This window comes from Eleutherodactylus coqui, chromosome 1 (genome assembly GCF_035609145.1).
Source record: "Eleutherodactylus coqui strain aEleCoq1 chromosome 1, aEleCoq1.hap1, whole genome shotgun sequence".
Lineage (NCBI taxonomy): Eukaryota > Metazoa > Chordata > Amphibia > Anura > Eleutherodactylidae > Eleutherodactylus > Eleutherodactylus coqui.
The window spans coordinates 301233532-301260286 of record NC_089837.1 but is presented as its reverse complement, the minus strand read 5'-3'; the positions used below and the strand labels follow the sequence as shown (position 1 = coordinate 301260286).

General features: G+C 46.8%; 1 protein-coding gene and 1 pseudogene across 1 annotated transcript; both read right to left on the bottom strand.

Annotated features, from left to right (window-relative positions):
- Window positions 1–615: 615 nt before the first annotated feature.
- On the bottom strand, window positions 616–14916 carry AKIRIN1 (akirin 1). Its single transcript, XM_066574732.1, has 5 exons — window positions 14549–14916; window positions 5337–5477; window positions 5122–5253; window positions 2369–2440; window positions 616–1933 (listed from the first exon to the last, which is right to left on the bottom strand). Exons 1-5 carry the CDS (start codon window positions 14748–14750, stop codon window positions 1923–1925), a joined length of 558 nt encoding a protein of 185 aa, XP_066430829.1. The 5' UTR covers window positions 14751–14916; the 3' UTR covers window positions 616–1922.
- A 3803-nt stretch (window positions 14917–18719) lies between these two features.
- Window positions 18720–24060, bottom strand: LOC136585952 (protein FAM200C-like; annotated as a pseudogene).
- Between the last annotated feature and the right edge of the window lie 2695 nt (window positions 24061–26755).

The following is a 26755-nucleotide window of genomic DNA, read 5'->3' as shown; positions in this document are numbered from 1 at the left end:
CTAGCCATTGACATAACACAAACCCATCAGCTAAGCTGTGGCATATACTGTAGATAGGGATTTATTCAGACCAACAGTCAGTAGTAGCCAAACCGCCTCATTAAATCTTTCTTCCTATGCACGTGGATGTGTGTCACAAAAAGTGTAGCCCCGCATGGCTGAGTGCGCTGAGGCTGGAACAAGTCTTCTAAGAGCACCTCATTCTATATTACAGGAAATTATTATTTTTTTTGAACTTGGGACCAGGTGCTGTGAAGTCACACTACTCTGCAAACTTTCTTCTGCAACTGCTCATGCAAAAAAAAGCCACAGGACAGGGCCATCTTCCTGCATGACCTCTGAGGTACAGGGATATATACATGACACTTGATTCCACTCTACTTCAGCCACTCAAGGAACAGTGAAATGTCTTCACACTTACAATTTGTACTCTCGGGCGGACTTTTCCTTTGGAGCTGTATTGTAGTTTAGCACTCACTAGAATAACTGTTTAAGATGAACTAAGATTGCATTTTAGTCTGGTTATGAGATTTATATTATGCAAGTTGATCCCATATTTTGAATGCCAAGTGGATATTTCTACAAGAACTCAAACAAATATAGGCTAGGCTTGCATTATAATATATGGAGTCATTTTATTTTGAAGTTGAACCCTTTACATACTTCCACACTGATGGAAAATACCCGCAAATATTGCTGTAGCGTGATCCACGTTTTCTTATTCAGGTTTTGTACCTTCAACAATCCTGGTTAGAATAGAACCAAATCTACATTGAGCACAGTCTGTGTAGACACCGACAAGGATTTCACTCATCCAGAAGATTATATTTCAGTGCTCCCTACAATCAGGAGGGATAAAGCTCAGAAGCGGGACTAGAACTATATCAGATGACAAAAATAAGGGAGAATGGAACCTTCTGAGGCAACAAGACCATTATGCAAAACGTAGAAAGGTAAGAAATTGGATTGTATATGCAGTCCACCAGTAGAAAAGCCTATGCACAAATAGATTCTTCTCTATCAATCAGAACTCCTCATAAGAGACTAAACCCAGGAACCTTTATTCCATATAATTCAAAATGACACTAGAGGCACAATATTATTATATAAAGGCTGTGTGTGTAACTTGACTTCCTTCTCAACATTTTCAATCTAAAGAATTGTTAAAGTTTAGATTACAAAACACTCAGTATATGATCATGCAAAAACCATAAACCCTTTAAACAATGCATACATCAATTTCCCAGCAGATATTTTACTACAAACAAAATAAAGTTGTCTGTAGCAAACAAAACATAGCCAGTTAAATAAAAAATACATATTTCAGAATAAACAGGTTGGGATTGGCATGGTTATGTATATAGCAATCAGGTTAATGTCACTATTCACTAATTAAGCCACAGTTATAGTTTGTACGGTCCTTTATTTTTATATCCTCTTCAGCTGCCACTCCCAAAAAATATATTTATATAAACCTTGGAACTCACTTGCAGTGCATCAAAAAGAAAAAAAACAAAAAAAAAAACACGACATCTGTCTTCAAAAGTAAATGAGGGAAAAAAATAAGAAAAATCACTCCTTGGTAAAAAGAAAAAAAAAAGTGAAATGGTCCATGTATAAGATGCCATGTAGGACACATTTGATTGGATGAAAATGGATTACCCATTTTAAAAAAAAAAAGTTACAATCTGGCAGATTACAGTCAGTTTTATTGGGTGATGCACTATTAAAACAAACGTTCATATGTAGATAACAGAAAAAGCTTAACAAAAAAAATAGTAAAGGCAGCCAGCAATGACGTTAAAACTGTCTGGATGACACGATGTGAAGACGAGAAAAAAATGTGGCACCTCCTCCCAGGTGGCAAGAATGCGGAGCAGCTGTAAGAGTCAAAACTGGTACCCAAGTAGGAGAGGAAAACTTCAAGACACATCTGGAGAAGAAGAAAAACACATTAGTTCCAGAAATAGAACAAATTGTTACACTTTTTTTTTTTTTTATAGATATCACCCATATGTAATTCCTAGGATGCGGCTCAACAAGGGACCTTAGTGTCCAGTTCCTTACCCTATCAGACTCTTCTGCCAGTGGTTTCTCTCCCCAAGAGCAAAAAGGATTGAGCAAGTTGAGATCCAACTCCTCTCCCCTTACAGTCTTCAGGAGCCCTCCTTCCCCCAAACACTAGATGGACACGTTTGACGGATATACTTCTAATGTACATGGCGACACTTAGTAAGCCATGACGGAAGGATCACATATGCATACTAGACTATGTAGATCGTAACCACGGAGACAGATTAGTACAGCTGCTGCATAAATAAAGCCGCATGATAGCGAGCTGCAAGTAGTAAATCACCGAAATACTTACAGCTCGCAGGTCTTGCTCCATACCGTCGCATTATCTGGTCATGTGTAAATTTCACAAATGATTCATATTGCTCTACGTAAATGAGAAAGGAGTGATAAAACAAAGTGCAAGTGACAACTGTGTCATAGTTCTGATATTATATGCATTATTAAAGGCATGGCATCAAATAAATGATTTAACCCTCCCATGACCAAGTGTCATTGATGCTCCCGTGTCCAGGTCACACCGGTCAGTTTTGTTATAACCACTTTCAAAAAGAAAAAAAAAAAAAAAACGCTTTATTTTTCCATTTTTTCCCCAGTATCTATAGGAGGGCTTATTTTTTGCAGGATCAGTTGTATTTTTTTTTTTAAGTACTATTTAATGTAACGGAAGACTAATGGAAATGTCTATGTGGGGCAACAGTGGAAAAAAAAAAAAAGAAAGTGCATGGATGGGGTAATTTTTATGATGCAGTTTAAAAAAACAAAAAAACAAAAAAACATAACCATGTCTATTCTGAATACAGAAAACTTTTTTTGTAATTAAAAGAATTGCTTTTTTGTAGTACTCGTTTAGCCCCCTAACTTTCTGCTTTTCTGTTGATGGGATTGTGTTAGGGCTCAGTTTTTTGTTTTTACAGGGTGATCTGTAATTTGTATTGGTACCACTTTGGGGCACATACAACTTCTAGATCATTTTTTTCTGCAATGGTACCAAGCATTTTCCTTGTTACCTGCGTGGGACTAATAATGTAATATTTTAATAAATTAAACACACAGATGCAGCGATTTTTTTTTTTTTAAATTAAAAGCCATTTTACTCAATTTTTTAAAAACTTTTCTTTCTTATAAGTCTCCATTGAAACTTGCGATCATTTGCTCACTTAAACATATTGTAATACTATTTAAACAGACTTCCTATTAAAGATGTGCTATATCAGATGGCGCCTCCGTGATCTTATAGCAGTGGAGCTATTTGAATCTCAATCGACTGGAACATTTAAAATGCCACTATCAGAACTAAAAAAACGCATTTAAAGGGTTAACCGCAGCAATCAGTTCTCTGATCGCAGCGGATGTCAGCTGTCAGGCATCACATATCCGCCATGTATGAAGAAGGTTCGGCTCCTGAGCCCGCTCCATATACAGCATAGGTCGTATACAGCCAGCCATTCACAGTATAACTGCATGGGGTATGTCCAGTTGCGACATCTTGGGAAAGGGTTAAACCAAGTTCTCGTTAAACATCTTTGGTTCACATGACCAAATTTTGTTTACTTCAGAAATCTTAAGTTGTTTTCACTCTGGTTAATAAGCTGATTGTATGATGCTTCCTTTCTATAGAGAAATCTTCCATTGGTCATCTCATTATCAATATATGCAAAATTACAATGAAAAGTAACAGCTGTATAAACGTAACATAGGATCCACCCTTCACAATAGGTGGGAATCAGAGCTCACCTCCTCCCCTCCCTGCACATGTCACAGAACATGCCTGGAACAGTCTCCCCTTATCTCCCATAGAGGAAAGACAGAGGTCAATGAAAATCTCCAGGTTACAGGTTCCTGTGGTCTATAAGGCTGCAATAAGGCATGAATGCTGGCAATGGCTGCCACCCTGCCTGCGCAGCTCCCATAATCATGTACAATAAAAAAATATACAAATCAGAAAATAAAAACAAAATAAGCATCAGTGTCTGGTAGAATATGAGATGGGGATAGTGGAGCACACCACACACACTTTTTAAAAAGTGACAGCTTTAATTTAAAGCACCCTGTAGCAGCCATAGGGACACATTGGCTATGCAGATTTCATGACCCTTCCTTGCAACTGTTGTACAATTAGCAATAACACAGGCAAGCATGGAACTTGCATAAGGTTAAACTGGGTGGGTGTGCAGGCCCTGAAGGTTCATGCACATGGCGGTTTTACAGCTCCCTGTATTGTGTATGCGCCTGTAAGTTACTCCATCTTGAATAAACTGTACTTGTGAAGGCTATAAAGGCTGCAGATAATAAAACCTTGTATTTTGTGATTTATGCTTCTCCAGATGTTCTAATCAGCCGCCCTCTTTGTTATTTGTTCTTGGTATTTTATAATGAATTGTCCTTGTTTCTGTTATCTGTTAACAATGTAATTGTGACTCCACTATTTGGCATCATTCCCAGTTCATGTATCCTTGATATCTTCAATTAGAACATGGTTGATAAGGACTCTCAATGTGTGCGACTTATAAATATGGGGCTTCCCATAACCTCCCGTGTGTCAGTGTGAAGTTATTCTGCTCCCCAACGAGGACTCCCTTGTCAGATGGGGGCTATATAACTACTGACGAGTACCAAGGAACTGATCAGCTCCAGCGCTGGGAGATCAGGATGACCTTTCCCAAAGTCCAAAAACTACATGTTACCACCATCTTGGATGAAGCTACAGTTACAATGCATCCAAAGTGACAATCATGGACAGCACTCGCTTTGTTGGTGTAGTCAGTGATGTGAACAGAGATCAGCGATGGACAGAATACATTTTCTATGGTGGTGTTGGAAAGTGTCAGGATCACCCATTTCAGGGCAAGTTTCTAGGGCATCAGTGCCAACTGTCCTACTTACTGCTCCACACAGACTACAGATAGTTGTACGTCCTAGGCTGCAGTGTTTGTGTGGGACCACAAGCAGGGGAGTTCAATGGCCTCAACACCACTGGTTTCAGGTGAAATACTGTGTAGACCAAAATATCATCCAGTCATAAATACCAAAATCTACAGCACTGACCTTCTAGTTTTGTGTTGAGAATCTGCTCATATTCTTCCCTTATCTTATCTTCATGGTCCTTTAGAAGGCGTTCGCACAGAATTCCTACTTGTCGTAAGCTAAAGGTTGGTTGGTCTTTCCGCACCACTGACCCTTCAGAAAAACAGCAACACAAGGAATTGCATACCAACGCATGAGATAAAAACGGATGGGAGAACAACCTAAAATATCAATACCTGGAGAAGATGGGGCTGTAAGAGATGAACTGGTGTGAACCTCATTAGATTGACCAGCTTCACTTTGGTTGAATGCTCCTTCTAATTGTCTTCGTCTATGGTAACGTGTATACTCCTGTCTCAAGTTCTGAAAAATTTGTTCTGCAGAGGGGAAAAAACAAACAAAAGCAGTATAAAACATCCATCAACGCAAATGACATCACTAATGCTTACAGCTCTATATACTCTCCGCTTAATCTGACACACTAGGCAACTGCAAACTATCCCTTTAAAGTGTACCTGACTTTTCAGAATAAGCCGACGTGTGTACATGGAAAAAGACAAACACAAGTCCCGCCTTCATAACATGTATCCTGCATTCCACCCCACAACCCCCTTTTTCTCCCTTCTACGGACTGCATCTCCAATTATCAGTTCTCTCAGAACTGGTTGGAGGGGCCTGCTGTCACATTGTCTTCTATACACTGCAGATTCTGCTCGTTAACTCTCTGCAGCACACACGGACATAGCAACATCATGGATGACACAGGAGAAGTGCTGAGCAGTGTAGATTTTAGTAGACAAGACAGTAAATATTCAGTATTAGCTGCAGATAGTGTCTATACAAGTCTCTCCTCTTTATGCTTCCTCCCCCTCTGCTCTCATAGGCTTCAGTGAGCAGGATAACTCAACCCAATACTGAAGATGGGAGAACGGGAAGCGTAGTAACAAAGATATCCCCATTTCACAGCAGGCAGCATTTTAAAGTGATTTTTCAGCACAAAAACTTCATTTTAGGTAAAAAAATTGCACTTGTGCTACGGTAGTTATCGCACATTGAATTTGAAATGATCAAACAGTCTAATAGATAATATATCTCACATCTATACACACACAAACCTACAGACTTTCACAGCTTCATTAGTTATTTAGACCCCCCAACCTACCCCTCTCCAGACACCACCAAAATTAATACAAATAGAAGCCCAGAACAATCCCTTCCTGACAGCTTGTTTGGACCGTAGGTCACTATGGAGGCGCGCACGCGAAGAAATCGCAGCATGCTCCATTTTCCTGCAGCTCGCCCGTACGGACGGCTCCCATTAAAGCCAATGGATGCCGTCCGTATCCGTGGCACAGGTGTGAACACAGCATTACTCATTTCCAACCAATCAAGAAATAGGGTCATTCCACGTCAAATCATCACAGCTGCTACCTGATCTCAGGTGTACAGGACATTTGGTAGGATGGTAGAAGGCATAAAGTAACTTCTAAATAACCTGCCACCTCCCTACAGCACCATAGTCCTATAAGTAATAGTACAGTTAGAAGCCAGGTAATGGATTTTTTTTTTTTTTTTTTTTTTAAATACACCCACTGAAGACTTCATGGGAGAGCACACTTATGGCGATATGAGTCTTCAGCAGAAGGGTGACATCAGTGTGACATTTTCTTGGCAGACTGTTTTTGCAGGGTGGTTTGCCATTGCCTGCCCCATCATCTTTTACCCCCACCAAGTTTGATACTCATTTTACTGACCTCAGAAGGATGGAAGGCTGAGTCAACCTTGAGTCAGCTACCTGAACCAAGCAGGGATTGAACCCTACAACCTTCAGATGTGAGTGAGAGCTTAGGACTGCATTTCTGCTGCCATAACACTCTGCACCACAAAATAAAAAGTGAAATTTATACTTACCAGGTCAACAAACCAATTCATTACTTTTGCATCTATTTAGGGCAGAACTCTCATCTTGAGCTAGTTTTGAAGCACACTTCCCATAAAATTTTTTAGAATATTAAATTCTTAGTTTCAAGGTCACGATGTGAACTTCGACCTTGAATATCTAAAAAAGTGTAAATTCAATTTTTGGGAGAATAAAAGCTTGTACAGGTAAATACAAAACTCTTTAGTGGAGGTTTCATTTTAGGATGGCTTTGGGAATAGGAGTTTAAAAGAATAAATGAAAGCAGTATACACCACATCCAATGAAATAGGTCAGCGCCAGTATAGGAAACTACTATAGTCCAGAATGAAATGTAATGTTATATACAAGTCGGTGCCTTCTCTGCAGCAGCTGCTCGTGCTCTTTGGATCTCTGTAGCCCAGCCGACGAAACGCGTTGCATAAAAGTATTTATACAAGACCTTTGGTCTATGATACGTTTCAAATCCCGGAGCACGGGGGACTTTCTATTCTTGTTGAATGGATGTAGCCCAGCTGTGGTACACGGATCAACCTTAGTGGGAACTTGTTTTCTCTAAATGTTCGATAAGTGTGGCTGATGAAGATACACACATAGAGGATGGACTGCTGGGATGTAGAAAGCTGATCAAAACCTCCTCCAATGTTGCATTCACTTTCATAACCAATCCAAACCTTTGCCACAAGCTGAAACCCACAGTTGGGTGCCCTTAAAGGGGTTGTCTCGCGGCAAGCATCAAAATTTTACCTTAGCCCATTCCCCCTGTCACCCCCCCTGGCATAAAATAGAAAATTTAAGCGGTTTTTAAACAGCTTGCTACTCACCGATCCGACGAAATAAGGAGTTTAAAAAATCTTCTCCCTAAGATGGCCGCCGGTCCTTTCCCAGGGATGCACTGCGGTTTTTTCCCATGGTGTACCGCGGGTCTTCTCCCCTGGTGCACCGCGGGCTCTGTGCGTTCCATTGCCGATTCCAGCCTCCCGATTGGCTGGAATCGGCACACGTGACGGGGCGGAGCTACGACGACGACGCGGTGACCAGCTCTCCGGCACGAGCGGCCCCATTCACCAGGCAGAAGACCGCACAGCGCAAGCGCGTCTAAAAACGCCAGAAGAAAGCGAAATTAGACGGAGCCATGGAGACGTGGACGCCAGCAACGGAGCAGGTAAGTGAATAACTTCTGTATGGCTCATATTTAATGCACGATGTACATTACAAAGTGCATTAATATGGCCATACAGAAGTGTATAACCCCACTTGCTGCCGCGAGACAACCCCTTTAAGCCTTTCCCCATTCCAGGTATGAAAGCATGAGACGTTGGAGCTCCAGGTGCTCATCTGGCTTCTGTGTTGCAAATTCCCATTTTCCATTATTTCTTCTTGACACAAAGTTCATATTCTTGATCTTGCCCTTTATCCAGTCAGACAGCTGTCTCAGTCACAATCTGATAAGTATGGATACCTTGTAAACAACTTGCCCTGGCTGCTACCAAGTAACTGCATTAGTTCTCACCATGGGAAGTGGTAAAGTGCCCCTCACTTGGAATCCCACACTCAGCATTGTGGTGTACTAAAGTTGAAGTCTTTTACTTGTACATTGCGCTGCACACCCATGACAGTTATTTAATATATCTTACATATATTTCAAAAGCATCCTATTCAATTCCTAAAACAATGAAAAAAAAAAAAAGGGACGTCCAGCTACTGAATTGTGTTTATAAAAAAAAAAAAAAAAAAACTTAAACCAAAGAAAGATCGCCTCTATCTGTATAGCACACGTGACCTTGAAGAGCTTAATATTTTATCAGTGTTTTTTTTTTTTAAACACAGAATTGCGCTCCAAGATGAAATTTCTGCCATCATTTAACCCCTTACTGACGGCGCTATCGTAAAACTACGTCCTGCTGTTGCAGGATGTGTATGGAGGGAGGTAGCGCCGCTATCTCCCTCCATACAGCGCGGGCGTCACCCCCCTTTTACCATATCAATTATTAAAAAATCTAAATCATAAAATAAAAATATGTATTTGGTATCGCCGCGTCCGTAAAAGTCCGATCTATCAAAGTAGTGCATTATTTTTCCTGCACAGTGAACGTCGTCCGAAAAAAATATAAAGAATGCCAGAAATACACTTTTTTTAGTTACCCTGTCTTCCAGAAAAAAATGCAATAAAAAGCGATCAAAAAGTCGTATGTATTCCAAATTGATACTATCGGAAGCTACAGGACATCCCGCAAAAAATGAGCCCTTGCACAACTACGTCGATAGAAAGAAAAAAAAAAAAAAAGTTATTGCGCGCACAAAATTGAAAAAAAATTAAATATCTTAAAGGAGATGTCCCGCGCCGAAACGGGTTTTTTTTTTTTTCAACCCCCCCCCCGTTCGGCGCGAGACAACCCCGATGCAGGGGTTAAAAAAACCACCCGCACAGCGCTTACCTGAATCCCGGCGGTCCGGCGTCTTCATACTCACCTGCTGAAGATGGCCGCCGGGATCCTCTGTCTTCATGGACCGCAGGGCTTCTCTGCGGTCCATTGCCGATTCCAGCCTCCTGATTGGCTGGAATCGGCACGTGACGGGGCGGAGCTACACGGAGCTACACGGAGCCCCATAGAGAAGAGGAGAAGACCCGGACTGCGCAAGCGCGGCTAATTTGGCCATCGGAGGGCGAAAATTAGTCGGCACCATGGAGACGAGGACGCTAGCAACGGAGCAGGTAAGTAAAAAACTTTTTATAACTTCTGTATGGCTCATAATTAATGCACAATGTATATTACAAAGTGCATTATTATGGCCATACAGAAGTGTATAACCCCACTTGCTGCCTCGGGACATCTCCTTTAAAAAAAAGGTACTACAGCAAAGAAAAAACCCAAAAAACTATAAGTTTGGTATCGTAGTAATCGTACTGACCCATAGAATAAAAATATCAGGTCGTTTTTGTTGCAGTTTGTGCGTCGTAGAAACAGGACGCACCGAAAGATGGTGGAATGTCGTTTTTTTCCCATTTCTCTCCGCTAAGAATTTTTTAAGTTTTTCAGTACATCATAAGGTACAATAAATAGTGCCATTGAAAAATACAACTCGTCCCACAAAAAACAAGCCCTCATACAGCAACACCGATGGATAAATAAAAGAGCTACGATTTTTTAAAAGTGGGAAAAAACAAAAATGAAAAAAAAGCAAAAAAGCTCCGTCACTAAGGGGTTAAAGCAGAGTTATGAATTTCTCAGCCCTATGAGAAAAATGTAAGATTTATACATATGTTTGTAACCCTGCTATACGAATTCCATCCATTAGTAAAAGCTAAAAGGTCTACATCTGTAAGTTACATTCTGCCCTCTACCATCCTACCAAGTGACACATCTGAGATAGCAATGCTGAGAAGTTGCTTGTGATGATTTGGCATGGAAAGCCCCAATATCATCTCTTCTTAATAGTATAACATTTGTGCTGAAGCTCCCTAGTAAGTTTTGTCTGGTGCATCAAGCCGGCAAGTTCCCTTGCAGTTCTGAACACATAGATCTGTATACAGCCTAGAAGCCCCAACAGGCTGCCACATGTGGATTCTGCCAGCAATGGACTCCTTCACATGTTGCAGGTTCTGTGATGAAATCCCCTTTAATGTAACTAAGCACACCTGCACACAGCAGAGCCAGATTCCACATGCTGGAGCCCGCTGCGGGCTCCCACATTTGACCCGGCAAGCGACCCCACGTACCTGTCTTCTTCCCGCATTATCTGTACTGCGGATGGTCCAGATGGCGAGCCATCGGACATGCGCAATACAGATCCCCCCCCCCTCCCGAATGTTTATTTTTCCCATGCGGTTGCTAGGCGATGAAGAGGGTATCCATGGCCTATCCGCAATGACAATAACATAAGGGCCGTGGGCCAGACAGCTTCCATTGACTTCAATGGAAATTGTCCTGCATCCGCACCAAAATGGAACATTCTGCAATTTTTTCCTCCGCAGTTGGAAGTCGCTAATTGATTTCCCCTCGAGTGCAGGAAGAAACACTTCATAGCATGTTACGGATTCTGCGATGCAAATCTGTTAGTGCACAGCCAGCCTAAATGGGGTTTACAGAACCCCCTACACATGCACCTGAAGACATAATAGTGCCGATCTCTGTCCGTTCTGTACAAAGACGACAATGGGTTGGCCCCAATTTGTGATACAGCTACACAGCGGTGGCGGCTTCCGTTTCTCTAGTAACTACCTGTCAGATGTACTATAGGCAGATCCAACACACCGGTATCCCAAAGGGTAGGCCTGGAGGAGGGTGCAAGCAGTGATTAGGGGGGCTTACACAGGAAAACTGTCCGAATAGCAGCTTGATGGAGAATGTAAGCGACAGTTCCATATAAAACCATCCACCAAGGGGCGAATAGCGAGAATTTGTTCATTAGTCATTCTGTTTCCACTAACCTAAAAAAACATTGATCTAGTGTAATCAAGTTGCTGCAGCTCTTTCAACAGCTTGTTCAGTTTTAAGAGTGACTATCCGTGTAAAAGTAGTCATTTGCACACTAACAGCTCGCTTTATAAACGGTTTCAAGCAACTATTCAGATAGTTGTGTCATGTAAAGCCCCTCTTAGAAGGGCAGGTGGGAGTCCTGCTGTGACACCCATAACACTGACCCCCATCCCAGGCCTCTCACTAGCAAAGCCACACTCCTACTGTACACTGATGAAGGGCAAACACCCCGAAACAGCTGTATGTACATGGAGTCTGGCTTTGCTTTAAATTCCCAGTCATTGTTACAAGGCTTGTATAAAGACTCTAAGGCTGCCTGTCGACGGGCGAATTGTAATTGCGTTTCCCGCGGCGATAATCCGACAGCAGGGACGCAATGAGCGCTTTCCATAGAATTGCTATGGAAAGCGTCAGCCCTGTATCCATGAGCGGAAAATCATTGCAATTTTCTGCATGCTGTGAATTGCCACGATTCTCCGCGGTCAGCCTGTCAGATAGGCTGACCGCGGAGATCCACCTGCAGGCTCCTGCTCCTGGGCGGCGTCTCCCACTGTGGAGATCTGCCGTGGGATACCACAACGCCCGTGGACAGGCGGCCTAACTTTGACTTGCAGGGATGCTGCTTTCCAATAGGTGGCGCTGCAGAGGTATTGTTCCATCTCCCTCATTTGCACTGAACCATATAGCTCGTCAATCAATGCTTGCTAAGCCTCCATTTACATGTGAGTGTTTGCTGATGCATCTGATGATTGCTGGAAGGTTTAATCAGTACAAGACCTTTAGAGGGGTCCGGCTGTGGTAGGGGAGCTGCTGTGGCCACTGAGGGCTAGCTGTGAAATATTCCATTTGAAGACAGACAGTGCCAACCTCACGGCAGACGCACAAGCATCAGACATGTTTTGGGGGTCCTAACAATTGCTGTCCAGTCCATATCCATAACTGGGCTGATTGTTCATGAATGTAAGCACAGCTGTTACATGATGGTCCCGCAGTGCTATCTACCCCGGCCACAACTGATCACAGAGGCAAACAGCAAGGATTCTTCCACATCTACGCTGGGGATTCTGCTTTCCGGCTGCAGTCGGGGAGCAGAAAAGGGTGAATCCTTGCGGCTGAACTGTTCTCTCTAGACGGAACTGAACAGACCCCATTGACTATAATGGGGTCTGTCCGCTTTCCAATCAGCTTCCTAGCTTTTGGGGGGGGGGGGGGCGCATTTTTTTAGCCTCATCTGCGACAGAACCTCCGGCCAGAGCTTCCAATGCAGATGTGAAGCCAACCAATCAGAAGCCAGTAACAGCTTCATGTGAGACAGCAGGTGTGAATAACGCTAGGGCTACATGGTGATTCGTCACAACACGGCAGATTACAGTATCCTGATGCTACATTGTAAACCCACGTGGATGCGGACACATTGCCACTCGAGTTGCCATAACCCAGAAGTCTTTGTGTGATTGTGTTGCAAGCTGCCTCCATTCACTGTCATTAGGCTGCGATGTAGCATTGCGATGCTGCCCCCTCCAGCTCTGGCCTAGAAAGGCCCACGCACAGACTAAAGTTGATGAACAATCAAAATGGTTGAAATAATCAATTTTCATAAGGTTTCCGCAACCAAATCCTGAACCTATCAAAAGGTTGATCAGCAGGGTATCCCATTCATGTGAACGGGACTAAGCTGCAATACCAAATCCAGCTGCACAGAGCGGTGCCTGCCATGGACTGGAGCGGCGCTCACCTAAATATCGCTGCCACTTCAATCAGCTGAGCGGCAGACCCCACCGATCAGCTATCAGGAAAAGCTTTAGCTCCTGAAAGCCCCTTTAACGGCAAGTGATTGTGCGTTGGCAGCAGTGTTTGACATTTCTGTCCGATGGTTGCAAGAAAGATCTGTCGGCCATGAACAAGTTTCATTTCAAAGAGAATTCCTAGGAAGATGGTCCTCCTTGTGCCATGGCATAAATGGGTGAAACATGGCAGCATATTCTCTGTGATATTGCCCATTGGTTTCAATATGGCCAGCGGCAGCATGGCCAGCCCATTAAAAACAATAGAACATCATGATCCTCTTCCACAGCTGTGACCGCCATGCTGGGGGATTCCTTCAGCCCCGCAGAGATGCCAGGCTGTTTCCATGTGAAGACGCCTGGCATCCAGGGCTTTCCACATGGATGGCATGGGTAATGTTGGGCCGTGATTCACAATATCATCCTCGCCAGTGTGAAGGAGCCCTGACTCTCCCTAGTGGCGGTGTTGGCTGCCGCATAACAGCGCCGCTAGACTTAACATAAAACTCTGACCTTGTCCGGCAGTCACTCAATGTAGCAAACTCAAATGTTATGATTTTACAGCGGTGGCCAGAATGTGCCAAATCTAGTGACACCGAAATCATCCAGCAAAGGGGTCAAAGTGTGGGGCAAGAAGAGGCCTGTTTATATTAGACCCATCCCGGCTGCTCTGAACCATCAGCATCTTTGCTCATTTCAACGATCATCGTTTTGTATAACAGGGCCTTAGGCCTCGTCAAACGGTCAATAATACGAAGGGCGCTCACACGGGCACCGGCGGCGTCTGCCCCACACAGGAAGCACGTGGCAGTACACAACGCGCTGTGCGCCCACAAATCCCCATACACCAGCTCAGCACTTGTGCACACGTCACACGCTAAGATAGAGCGTCACATTGTATTTTGCGTGCGGCGTGTAAGGCGCCGGCGAAAGGAAAGCAAGCGGCGGTAATTAGCACCATCTCCTGTGCTCAGGGGGCAGGGTGCTACTACATGGGGCCACTCATCACCGGATCACATCCAACCCTCTACCAGTCTCAGGGGGTCCCACACATCCCAGTGACACTGGTGGGCTCAGACTGTAGTCAGTATGGGGGTCCTCAGTGGCCATCCTGCAGCCCCCCTTGGCCATGGGAGGTGGCCTCAGCGGCTCCCACTACACAGCCCTCACGTTTGGGGGCAGATTCCAGTAACATCCGGCCAGACACCCGGGCCTCCTCCCCCCTCCGGACGGTCCCCCAGCACACACAATGCCCGCATACGTACCCGGGGTGAGTCGGCAGTCTCCGCCCAGCTGGGGCAGTGGGGATGGCGGCCCGGGCTGACTCTCCTGCCGGAGCCCGCATCGCTGAGTGGAAGGGGCGGCCGGGGACGCCGGCAGCGGGGTGCACCGACGACGCTTAGGAGACTGCGGGCTCAGCAAGGCCTCAAACTCCATCGAGCGTTTTAGCGTCGCTCCGCAAGCCATGTTCGCCCTCAGTAATCCTCTCCGTCCTGGTAGAAAGCAGCGGAGTCCGACGTGCGGCCGCGGGGAGACAACAAGGCACAGCCCGGCCGAGACCTTCACCTTGTGCTTCCTCTCCGGGAACTTCACAGCAATGGCGACTCCTCCCGGCAAGCGGCCAACTGCCGCGATTGTGACGTCACGCGGAGGACTGAACCACTTCGCATGGGAAAGGGTGGCGTCCAGCAGTTCTCTCGCCGTTCGGCGCCGGAGGCTGGCTCCAGGCAGCGTTAGATATTTGCGATATCCCTAGATTTAGCTGTATTAAGATACGGAGAGGCGTTACGGTGTGTCCTTCGAAGTCAATGACCCCCTTTTTCTAATGCGTAATGGCACGCTCCAATACAAATGGTGATGCTGGGGAGGCAGAGGTCAGAAGCGGGGAGCGCTGGCCGCCAGCTCCCATGGCCGGGGAGGGAGGAGGCTTCATGGGCATTTCAACTTTTGTCTTCTGACTTAGACTTTTTTTTTTTAAATTTCCTTCCCTGCTAGATGACGTCTCCGAAGTTGGAAAATGGGATTTTTTTTTATGATACCGGATTTTAAAAGCGCTGCCTATGGCCCCAAAATGGGAAAAATAATGTTGCGTGCAATAAAAATCTACAGCGCCCAATCCGAGGCGGATGTGCTGCGCCATTTACTGATTGGACAGACGGTGTATTTCATCATCCGCTGCAGATGTTGTTTTTATGCTGCGAGTGAATGTGGTTAGTTAAAGGGAAGCTGTCGGGGAATGTAGGGACAGACGTGGTGATTGCAGCACGCCGCCGCACTCATCCGTGAATTTTTTTTTCTAGTTTTCGTTTAAAAATGTGCAGCTGGAGCTGCTAGAAAGCAGACGGATGGTACTTATGTGTAGCTGCCCCTCGCCCTCCTGCTGCTGACGCACAGGGCGCTTTTTACGGCCAGCTTACACGAGCGTATGCGTAAAACGCTGCATCTTACCACGGTCAGTAGGCATTTATCTCACGCAGTGTGATTTAAAAAATAAATAAAATTCCACTCTGTTGCTTAGCAACGTTGTATTTATTATGCGCCCAGAGAAAACAATAGGGCTCTATCGTTATTTTAGGGTTATGGAGGTGGGCGGCCAAAACGATCCCAGCCCGCTACACCGCCATTCACAGAATGACTCCTTGCAAAAGCATTGGAGCGACAGTTGTCCAGTTTAAAGGGACCTTCATGCAAAGTAATGTGGGAAGATCTGTCAATCAGCAGCTGGTGAGGAACATACATGAATATCCGCAGACTCTTCTCTAGCAGCACCCGCTGCGGTGGGCGCACTTTCAAATGTAGGTTTTTAAAAATCACTGCAGAGATCAGCGTAAGGATGCACGCACACGGGCGCAGGTTAGCGTGAGTTCTGTCCCATAGCGACACGAACGCATTGATTTCATATTGTTTATTCACACGCCCTATTGTTTCTGCAGCAATCCTGCGCGATTGAGGAGTCACTACCTGTCCTTAAGAGCAATCATTCAGTATGCCCCTGTATGATGCTGCCTACGGACAAACCAGTGCGTCTGCCCCTGTATGATGCTGCCCACAGACAAACCAGTGCGTCTGCCCCTGTATGATGCTGCCCACGGACAAACCAGTGCGTCTGCCCCTGTATGATGCTGCCCACGGACAAACCAGTGCGTCTGCCCCTGTATGATGCTGCCCACAGACAAACCAGTGCGTCTGCCCCTGTATGATGCTGCCTACGGACAAACCAGTGCGTCTGCCCCTGTATGATGCTGCCCACAGACAAACCAGTGCGTCTGCCCCTGTATGATGCTGCCCACGGACAAACCAGTGCGTCTGCCCCTGTATGATGCTGCCCACGGACAAACCAGTGCGTCTGCCCCTGTATGATGCTGCCCACGGACAAACCAGTGCGTCTGCCCCTGTATGATGCTGCCCACGGACAAACCAGTGCGTCTGCCCCTGTATGATGTTGCCCACAGACAAACCAGTGCGTCTGCCCCTGTATGATGCTGCCCACAGACAAAACAGTGCCTCTGCCCCCAGACAGACCAGTGCATCTATCCTTGTATGATGCTGCCCGCAGACAAACCAGTGCGTCTGCCCCTGTATGATGCTGCCCGCAGACAAACCAGTGCGTCTGCCCCTGTATGATGCTGCCCGCAGACAAACCAGTGCGTCTGCCCCTGTATGATGCTGCCCGCAGACAAACCAGTGCGTCTGCCCCTGTATGATGCTGCCCGCAGACAAACCAGTGCGTCTGACCCCGTATGATGCTGCCCGCAGACAAACCAGTGCGTCTGACCCTGTATGATGCTGCCCGCAGACAAACCAGTGCGTCTGACCCTGTATGATACTGCCCACAAACCAGTGCATCTGCCCCTGTATGATGCTGCCCATGGATAAACCACTGCATCTGCCCCTGTATGATGCTGCCCGCAGACAAACCAGTGCGTCTGCCCCTGTATGGTGCTGCCCACGGACAAACCAGTTCATCTGCCCCTGTATGATGCTGCCAACAGACAAACCAGTGCATCTGCCCCTGTATCATGCTGCCCACAAACTAGTGCATGTGCCCCTTTATGATGCTGCCCACAGACAAACCAGTGTGACTGCCACTGTAGGGTACTGCCTGCAGACAAACCAGTGCACCTGCCACTGTATGATGCTGCCCACAGGTAGGTTAGCATAATGTCTCTCTCAAAACCATTTCCTGAGGTTGTGCTGCACACTGTAGAATTTTGGTGCAGACGCTGCGACAAGTCTGTGATGCGTAACTTAGGCTAATAGACATTCAGCCTTCGGCTGCCATGACACCCTGTGCCTGCGTTGCAGGAGTGCAGACTTACTCACAAAGCAAGTCTTTCTCCCTCCAATGACACTAGTTAGGGGCCATGGTCAAGACCTGGAACCAGTGGAGCAGAGGGCCAGCAGAGACCAACTACAGCTAATATACCCCCTGCTGTCCCTGGACAGAATTTTGTCCTGAAACAGTAACGTTAAAATTTGAAAAACACTTCTAAAAAAATGTCACTTTTTTGGTAGACTTTGAATTTACGTCTTATGTTATATTGGGCACAGAACACTTATTACCTTAGTGACATAACTAATTTTAGCCTTCAAGGGGTTTTGTCATAAAAAAAAAAAATCTATATTCAAGCACTAAGTACATAGATAGAAAAGCTAACACCAGCAATTTAACTTCCTGCCAGGGGATGGGAATTGTTCACTTTCACCCAAAAACATTCATAGTCACATTGTTGGAAAAGTGCTTGGGCTTTGCATTCGTGTTTCCAGTCGATCAACTGCTCTTGTAATCTGGGATGAAACTCTCCTGCGTCTGCTGAAAATGGATTGAGTACCCACATTGGTATTTCAAGGGTATATAGATCATGAAACCTAGTTTGCATGTCTTCTTTGGCTTGTTTGAGGTGTGAACAAAAAAACGTCTAATTCTGCATTTTGAAGTTTGTCTCCGTCTTTGCGTGCAGTTTCTTGATGATTCGGAAACTGACAGAGTTCACTTCGACTTAGGTTATTGGTATGAAGGTCCAGTTTGGCAATGAAGGAAGAGAGTATACATTTAGCCTTAATGAAATTCGTTTTGTCTCCCTGTAGCTTTGTGTTGACCGCATTGAGTTTGTCAAATTAGTCTGCGAGATAGGCAACGTCAAGACATCATAGTTCGATTGCATCACAATGGTTTGGGTCAATCGGCTGAAAAAACTCGACTACTATCTCAAAAGGTTTGTAGAAGCATCGTAGGCACTTTCCTCTTGCCAGCCACCTCACTTCGGTGTGTAGGAGTAGACGTTCAAAATCTTCGTCATGGCCTTGACAGAGCTTGTGGAAAAGCCGTTCGTTCAAAGAGTGCATTTTTTTTCTTGTTAACAGCATTAATTACATAGCACAGAGAATCATGCAATTTCTCTAATAAACGTTTAGCAACAAGATGCTGCCGATGGATCAAACAGTGGACTGCAATTGTGCCAAGTATAGCAGGGCTATAAATCCGCAATATCGACCAATCATCGATGAGGCTCCTTCGGTTGCACAAGCAAGTACATTTGTTAAAGGAAGGTTTTTTTTTGGAAAAATTCTTCCAGTGTTTTGTATATAGAGGAGCCTTTCGTGTCGGTGGTTACATTTCTGGTAAACAACAGTTCCTCTACTACCTCTTCATTCCGATTAATGAAACAAACGTAAGCTAGCAGCAATGCTTCATTCTCTAACCGCTGACTCGTCAATTTTATCACGTCCAAAAGCGTTTCTTCTACATCATCAGCCATCTCGTCAATTCTTCTTTAAACTGTGTCATTACTCAAAGGAATCGATTTTACATTGGCACATGCGCCAGGCCCCAGCATAGTACTATCAATCTCTTTAACTGCGGGTAACACAAGTGTTTCCCCAATAGTGTCTGATTTGCCCCATTGCACTATTAATAAAGAGACTTTATAGGAAGCAAGGAGGCCTTTGTCAGCATTGAGCGCAGATTTTCCAAATAGCTTGCCTACAGTGCTGCGGTTCTCAAACTTTGACTTTAAACCTTGGAAAAATGAAATAGGCTTACCCACCTTGTCTGAATGCATTTTTGCAAGGTGATCACTCAATTTCGACTGCTTCATAGCTTCATTTGAAAATGCCTTTTCACAAATGAGGCACAAGGGAAGTTGTCCATTTGTAGTAGAAGGGATGAATCCGTATTTCAAGTATTCATTTGAATATTGACGGCAGTTCTTCTTTTTAGACATTTTTATAAAGTATGCTTCAAGAATGCGCGGCTTATGTTGCTCTATCATATAATGATGTATGACTTTTATAACTCAATGACTCCACTACAGATCAATCACACTGGATAACCTAAAGAACAACTTAACCCACTGTATTCCATAATGCCGCAGATTGGCTGGAACTGGCTTAAGTAAAAAAAGCCCCCCAGGGGGCAATAATGCCCATGTTGAGAACCATTAGGTTAAGTTACCAGGATCAGAGTTAAAGAGTACCTATGTTTTCACTTTGAAGCGGTCCTGCGCCATTGGCCATTTTTAGCTCCCTCCAGCAGCTGAAGACACCCTCACAATGAAAGCACAAGTACTCTTTAAGGCCAGCTTCACATGGCCGAAAAATTTGTGCATTGCTGGACGCACAAATATGAACCCCATTCTTTTGAATGGGGTCATACACATGATGCTACATGAGAAATTGGGGCTGGCGATGGCCGTAATGGCCCCATTGAAAGCAATGGGAGAAACTCTGCGCTCCTCTGCTGTAGCTGTCACAGCTGTGCGGGAAGATCCCTGCATCCCCGCAGTTATGCAAGGCTGTTTTCACATAAAAATGCCTCACATCCTCTAAGATTTCACATGGTGGAAAGCGCGATATGGGTGCGGGATTCGTGGCCCTATATCACGCTCGCTCGTGTGAAGCTAGCCTAACATTAATCTGAGCCATGGCAGCAGGATGTCGACTGTATGTTAGAGCTGACATTTGCTGTGGATGGCATAGGCACAATTCCTGTACGATTCCACGTCATTCCCGTGTTGTACAGGAGTAAAGAAACACAAAACCTAGAAACCAATGATAAAAGTAAAATGGAAAATTCACTGAACAGTTTATTTTTTAGTTTTAATTACATTAGGAGAGCAAAAGAGAGGAGATTAAAGGGCTTGTGGCAAGAGAGATCAGGTGTCTACAACTGCTGCGATTCCTAACGATCTCGAGAAAGGGTTTCCCAAAGTCTTCACATAACCTGAGTAGCGGTTGTGTATTGTCTGTGGCATAAAATTACACCACGGGTGAATCCACCCTAAGGGTGCATTCAGACGACCGTATATCGGCCGGGTATTCACGCCGGCCGATATACGGCATCTCTCTCTCTCTGCAGGGGGAGGCTGGAAGAGCCGGAAGCAGTGCTCTGAGCTCCCGTACCTCTCTGCCTCCTCTCCACCCCTCTGTACTATTTGCAATAAGAGGAGGTGGGGCAGGGGCGGGGTAAAGTTCCAGGAATTAGCTCACCCCCGTCCCACCTCTCCTCAGTTAAAATAGTGCAGGGGGGGTGGAGAGAGGGCAGGAGCTCAGAGCACTGCTCCCAGCTCTTCCAGCCTCCTCCCCCTGCAGAGAGGGACGCCGTATATCGGCCGGCGTGAATACGCGGCCGATATACGGTCGTCTGAATGCATCCTAAGGGAAGTACTGGGATTTTTAGGCAACATACTGTACTAGTAATTATTAGGAAATTATTGTACCAGTATTTCTAATGGCACAATGCGCCATACAGCACTGCTACATCCAACCTGATCCCCAGACATCTCACACACACAGGTCTGCTACATCCATTCTGACCCTCACACATCACATACACAGCTGTTACATCCATCCTGACCCCCACACATCACACACACAGCTTTGCCACATTCATCCTGATCACACACACTGCTCTGCTACATCCATCCTGATCACACACACATCGCACTCAGCTCTGCTACATCCTGATCCCTTCAGCCAATGCAGCAGAGATTACAACTAGCACAGCAAACTCCTGATCAGCTGCATATCATGTGATCCCTGACTCCACCCACACAGGTGACTGATCACATGACTGTGACGCCATCATAGGTTCTGGTAGTTGTCATCTGGCTCTGTAGCTTGCTCTTTGGGTTCGTGCTTATCCAGTGTGGAAGTGACATCACCGCAGGTCCTTCAGCCTGCCGTGTCTCCTGTCAGGACCGCTGAGTTGTTTTGTTATTTTTTGTCCTCCCTTTCCAAGAGCCCTAACTTTGTTCTTCTGTCAGCCTACATCATGAGATGAAGTACATGTGATGATGTCTCAGTCATGTGATCGGGGCGGAGCATGTGAAGCACTCACTCACAGACAAGTGGTTATTAGCACTGTGATTTGCTGTTCCTTTAAGGGTGGAATCAGCTTGTTTGTTTTTCTTTTGAGAGAGAATGCCAAAACCAGAGGTGCATCCAGCAGGAAGGAGAAGTGTAAGGCCTCCTGCACATGGGTGGATTTGCATTGCAAAAGCCAGAGCGTGATTCCACCTCCGTATTCTGCAGCAAATCCAGCCCAAAGCATGCTATGAGGATACACCATTTTTTGCCCATGAGCAGAAATCGATTGCGATTTTAAGCTCACAGGGGACAAATCGCAGTATGCTGGCTTCCATTGAAGCCAATGGAAGCAGTCTGTCCCACGAGCATTCTGCTATCATCATCGCCATAAGAACAGCACGGCGTCCTCTGCACTGCGCACGTGCGCCACTGCTCTGGCCAGCACATTCGCAGCAGAGAAGACTGGCAGAGAGGTAAGCTGGGGTCACTGGAGGGGCAATGAGGCAAACTCCGCTGTGAAAATCCCGCATGCAGGGTCCGACCCATCTGTGTGCAGATGGTCTAAGTCCTTCCTCTATATTTCCCCTTCTTTTTGATGCCATAGGGCTTTAGATTAAAAAAGAAAAAAAAGACACCACCAAAAACTGTGGCATTCAAAACAAACCCGGAAGTGAAGCCATGGTAAGAGCTCATTCTCACAGAATAGAATGGTGGCAAATCAACATCACGAAGTGCTGAGTTACTTTCATTTTTTTGTTGCACACCATGGCATAGATTCCCATTAACCATAAGGAACCTGTTACGGCACTCTGCCCCCCGAGCGCCAGTTGGGGTGCCCTGATCTCCTGCACCCCCACTGTCCCTGCCTACTTGCCTCGGCCCTGGCTAACCCCAGGCGGACAACTGGGCGGCAGTCCCTGCACTGGCTAGGGACCTGGCGACTACCTGGATGGAACTACTAACAGGGGACAGAGTGCCGACAGAAGGGGCAGGTGAAACAGACCAACAAAACTACTAGGAGAAACAAGGCTGGAGGTGTAGCTCACAGGCAAACGAAAGGAAACTGACAAGCAACTAGGACAGACTGGAATAGACCTGACTAGAGGCTAGCAGAACCAATAACTGGCAGTGAGTTCAGGTCACTGCCAGCCTTTTAACTAAAATCCTCCGCCCCGGGGCGGAGAGTGGGAGGAGCCGACTCTCCCCCTGTTGCATAAGGGAGGTGGATGAGAGCGGGCGGCACCCTACGGGCGGACACGCCCACGCCGCAGCACGCTGGCTGCTCCACGCTGCTGCACGCTGGCTGCTCCACGCCGCCGGGAGATCCCTGACAGCACAGCTCCGGGACGCCGAAGCCGAGCTCGAAGCGGCGCGCGCCGGCCGCGGGACCCAGCGCCGCCCTGTATGGTAACATTACCCCCCCTCTGACGGGGGACCTCCGGGCCCCCGGAAACTCGACCAGGCTTATCTGGAAAACGACGGTGGAACCGCCGTACCAACACGGGAGCATGAACATCACATGCGGCCACCCAGGAATGATCTGGTGGAAAACCCTTCCAGGCCACCAAGTATTGTAGGATTCCTCGACACCGACGAGAGTCCAGTATCTCCTGGACCTCGTATTCGACTTCATCCCGGACCAGGGTGGGCGGAGGGGGACCGGAGGTGGGTATCACCGAAGGGACAAAAGGTTTCAGCAGCGACTTATGGAATACCCTGTGAACCCTCCATGTGGTTGGCAACCCCAGCTCGTAGGCGAGTGGGTTCACCACACGTGTGATGGCAAACGGCCCCACGTAACGTGGCGCCAGCTTCAAGGACGGGACCCGCAATTTGAGATTTTTAGAAGACAGGTATACCTTCTGTCCCACCCTGTAAGGTTCAGACACAGACAGACTCTTCCCACTGCGCAACTGCATACGGGCCCCCGCTGCCTCCAAGTTTCTCTGCACCTCTTTCCATACTCCCCGAAGCGTATCTGTGGCGTCATCCGCTGCCGGACAGAGCGACGGAGTAGGGATTGCTGTAAGGAAGCGAGGATGCTGACCGTATACACTAAAAAATGGAGACACCCCAGTAGAAGAACAAAGGCGGTTGTTTAGTGCAAACTCTGCCAACGGCAGGAACTCTGCCCACTGGTAAGCCTTTTCGCTGGCAAACAACCGTAAATATTGCACCAAGTCTTGGTTCTTCCGCTCAGTCTGACCATTAGTCTGCGGGTGGAACGCTGACGAGAAGGAAAGCGACGTTCCCAGGTTTCTGCAGAAGGCACGCCAAAACTGCGACACAAACTGAACCCCGCGATCAGATACAATATTTTGGGGAACCCCATGTAGGCGAATTATTTCCTTTACAAAAATCGTGGCAAATTCTTTTGCCGAGGGTAGCTTTTTTAACGCCACAAAATGTGCCATCTTTGAGAACCGGTCGACCACCACTAAGATAGTGGTGCATTTCTGGGATTCTGGTAGGTCAGTGATGAAATCTACTGATAAGTGAGACCAGGGACTGGAAGGAACCGGTAGTGGTCTCAGAGGACCCTCCGGAGGACGCCGCCGACTCTTATTGCGAGCACAGACCGAGCAACCCCTCACAAAGTTGCGGATCTCCTGAGACATGCCTGGCCACCAGAAGTATCGGGAGCAAAGCTCCAGGGTCCCCTGGAACCCTGGATGCCCGGCGAGAGCCGACGAGTGGGACTCATCCATGACTCTAGGGCGTAGGGTCTCTGGCACAAACCATCTGCCCTCCGGCACCCCTGACGGAGCGTCCTGCTGAGCATCCTGTAGTTGAGGGACGAAGTTAGACTCTAACACTGCCACCACCACGCCGGGGGCTAAGATATTCTCGGGAGTCATGGTCCCACTGTCTGGTACCCCGAAACTCCGTGACAGAGCATCCGCCTTCACGTTCTTCTCTCCGGGGATATATGTCACGACGAAGTTAAACCTGGCGAAGAACAACGCCCACCTGGCTTGACGAGCAGTGAGTCTTTTCGCATTGGCGAGATATACCAGATTCTTGTGATCAGTATATACGGTAATTGGGTGTCTAGCACCCTCAAGATGGTGTCGCCACTCTTCCAGAGCCCATTTGATAGCCAACAATTCCCGGTTACCCACGTCGTAGTTGCGCTCTGCCGAATTGAACTTTCGCGAAAAGAACGCACATGGGCTATAGCCAGACCTCCCACTGACTTCCTGCGACAATACTGCTCCTGTCCCCACTTCCGACGCGTCTACCTCAATAAAAAAGGGTAGTAGTGCGTCCGGCTGTATTAGCACCGGGGCAGTCGTGAATGCCTTTTTTAGACGGCTAAAGGCCTCAAGGGCTGCAGGCGACCACTTACCCAAGTCAGCCCCCTTCTTAGTCAGGTCGGTCAGAGGTTGAGCAATAACTGAGTAATTTCTAATGAATTTGCGGTAGAAATTTGCAAAACCTAAGAACCGCTGGAGAGCCTTGAGGTTGTCGGGTCTGACCCATTGGGAGATTGCTGCTACTTTATCAGACTCCATCTGAATCTCTGTGGGGGAAATTACATAACCAAGGAAGGATACTTGTTTAGAGCCAAATGTACATTTCTCTAATTTGACAAAAAGTTGATACTCGCGCAAACGGGTCAGGACCAACCTCAGGTGCCGCACATGTGAATCCCAGTCAGGTGAGTACACCAGGATGTCGTCCAGATAAATGACCAGAAATACCCCCAGGAAGTCGTGGAAGACTGCGTTCATAAAACCCTGAAACACAGCGGGGGCATTACAGAGTCCAAAAGGCATGACCAGACATTCAAAATGTCCTAACGGGGTGTTGAACGCTGTCTTCCATTCATCTCCCTCTCTGATGCGAATTAAATTGTAAGCCCCCCTTAAGTCCAGTTTGGAGAACCAGTGAGCCCCTACCACCTGATTCAACAAGTCAGGAATTAGGGGCAAGGAGCACTGGTTCTTCACAGTGATTTTATTCAAGGCCCGATAATCCACACAAGGTCTTAGTGTCCCGTCCTTCTTCTCTACAAAGAAGAGACCTGCCCCGGCCGGGGACCTGGACGGCCGGATATGTCGGTTGGCCAGAGCTTCCGAGACATAGGACTTGAGGGCTTCATGCTCATGACCTGACAGATTGAAAATGGCTCCCTTAGGGATGGGACCGTCGGGAATCAGGTCGATACCACAGTCCCACTCCCTATGGGGGGGCAGAGCCTTAGACAGTCGTTTGGAGAATACATCCTGAAAGTCTGACAAATACTCCGGAATGAGCACCGTATCTGCGGAGCACACAGCTATGGTAGACAGGTGATTGTGACATGATGACCCCCAATGAGTCAATTCCCGGGTGGACCAATCAAATTGGGGGTTGTGCAGTGCCAACCAGGGCATACCAAGCACCACATCAACCGACATTTTTTCCATAACCAAGAAAGACAGTTCTTCCGAGTGGAGGACCCCCACCGTGAACTGTAATCTTGGGGTCCTCCATCGTACCAAGCCTGTAGAGAGAGGGGTAGCATCAATGCTGGTAAAATGAATTGGCGTCTTCAACGCCACAAATTCCGCCATCAGAGAATGGACAAAACCCAGACTTATCAAGTTAGCGGCTGCTCCGGAATCAATAAACGCCCGCCCTGATCGGGAAAAATCCCCGAATCTAACATGACACGGTACCAAAAGTTTAGGAAGTACCTGAAGTCCTAGGCGATCCTCCCTGCAATCGCCTAGGACTCGGAGTTTTCCGCCGGTTCCGGCTGCGGGCGTTGAGACCTCAGTGGGCAGGTTATCACCCGATGTCCAGCTTTCCCGCAGTAGAGGCAGAGACGATGCAACAAACGGATCCGGCGTCGCTCTTTGGGGTCCAGCGGGTCCACCTCCATCGGCTCGGGCGCAGAGACTGGTAAGGAGGAGGAGGGACCAGGGCCACTGACCTCCCTGACTCTACGGGTCTGCCTGTCCTGCTTCCTAGACCTGAGCCTCCTATCTGCTCTCACCGCTAGCTCCATAGCCTCCCTTAAGGACCCGGGAACGGGATGGGAAATTAACAGGTCTTTAACTGCGTCCGAGAGGCTCTGCAGAAAAACGTCCTTCAGCGCGCTATCGTTCCATGTCGTATCCCCCGCATAGCGTCTGAAGTTGGAGCAATAATCCTCCACACACGACAACCCCTGCCGC

Coding starts and splice junctions, on each gene's coding strand:
- AKIRIN1 (XM_066574732.1), bottom strand. CDS start 14,750: ATGGCTTGCGGAGCGACGCTAAAACGCTCGATGGAGTTTGAGGCCTTG. Junction 5,478..14,548: donor AGACTGCCGACTCACCCCGG/GTACGTATGCGG, acceptor TCCCCTCTGCAG/AACAAATTTTTCAGAACTTG. Junction 5,254..5,336: donor TACAGCCCCATCTTCTCCAG/GTATTGATATTT, acceptor GTTTTTCTGAAG/GGTCAGTGGTGCGGAAAGAC.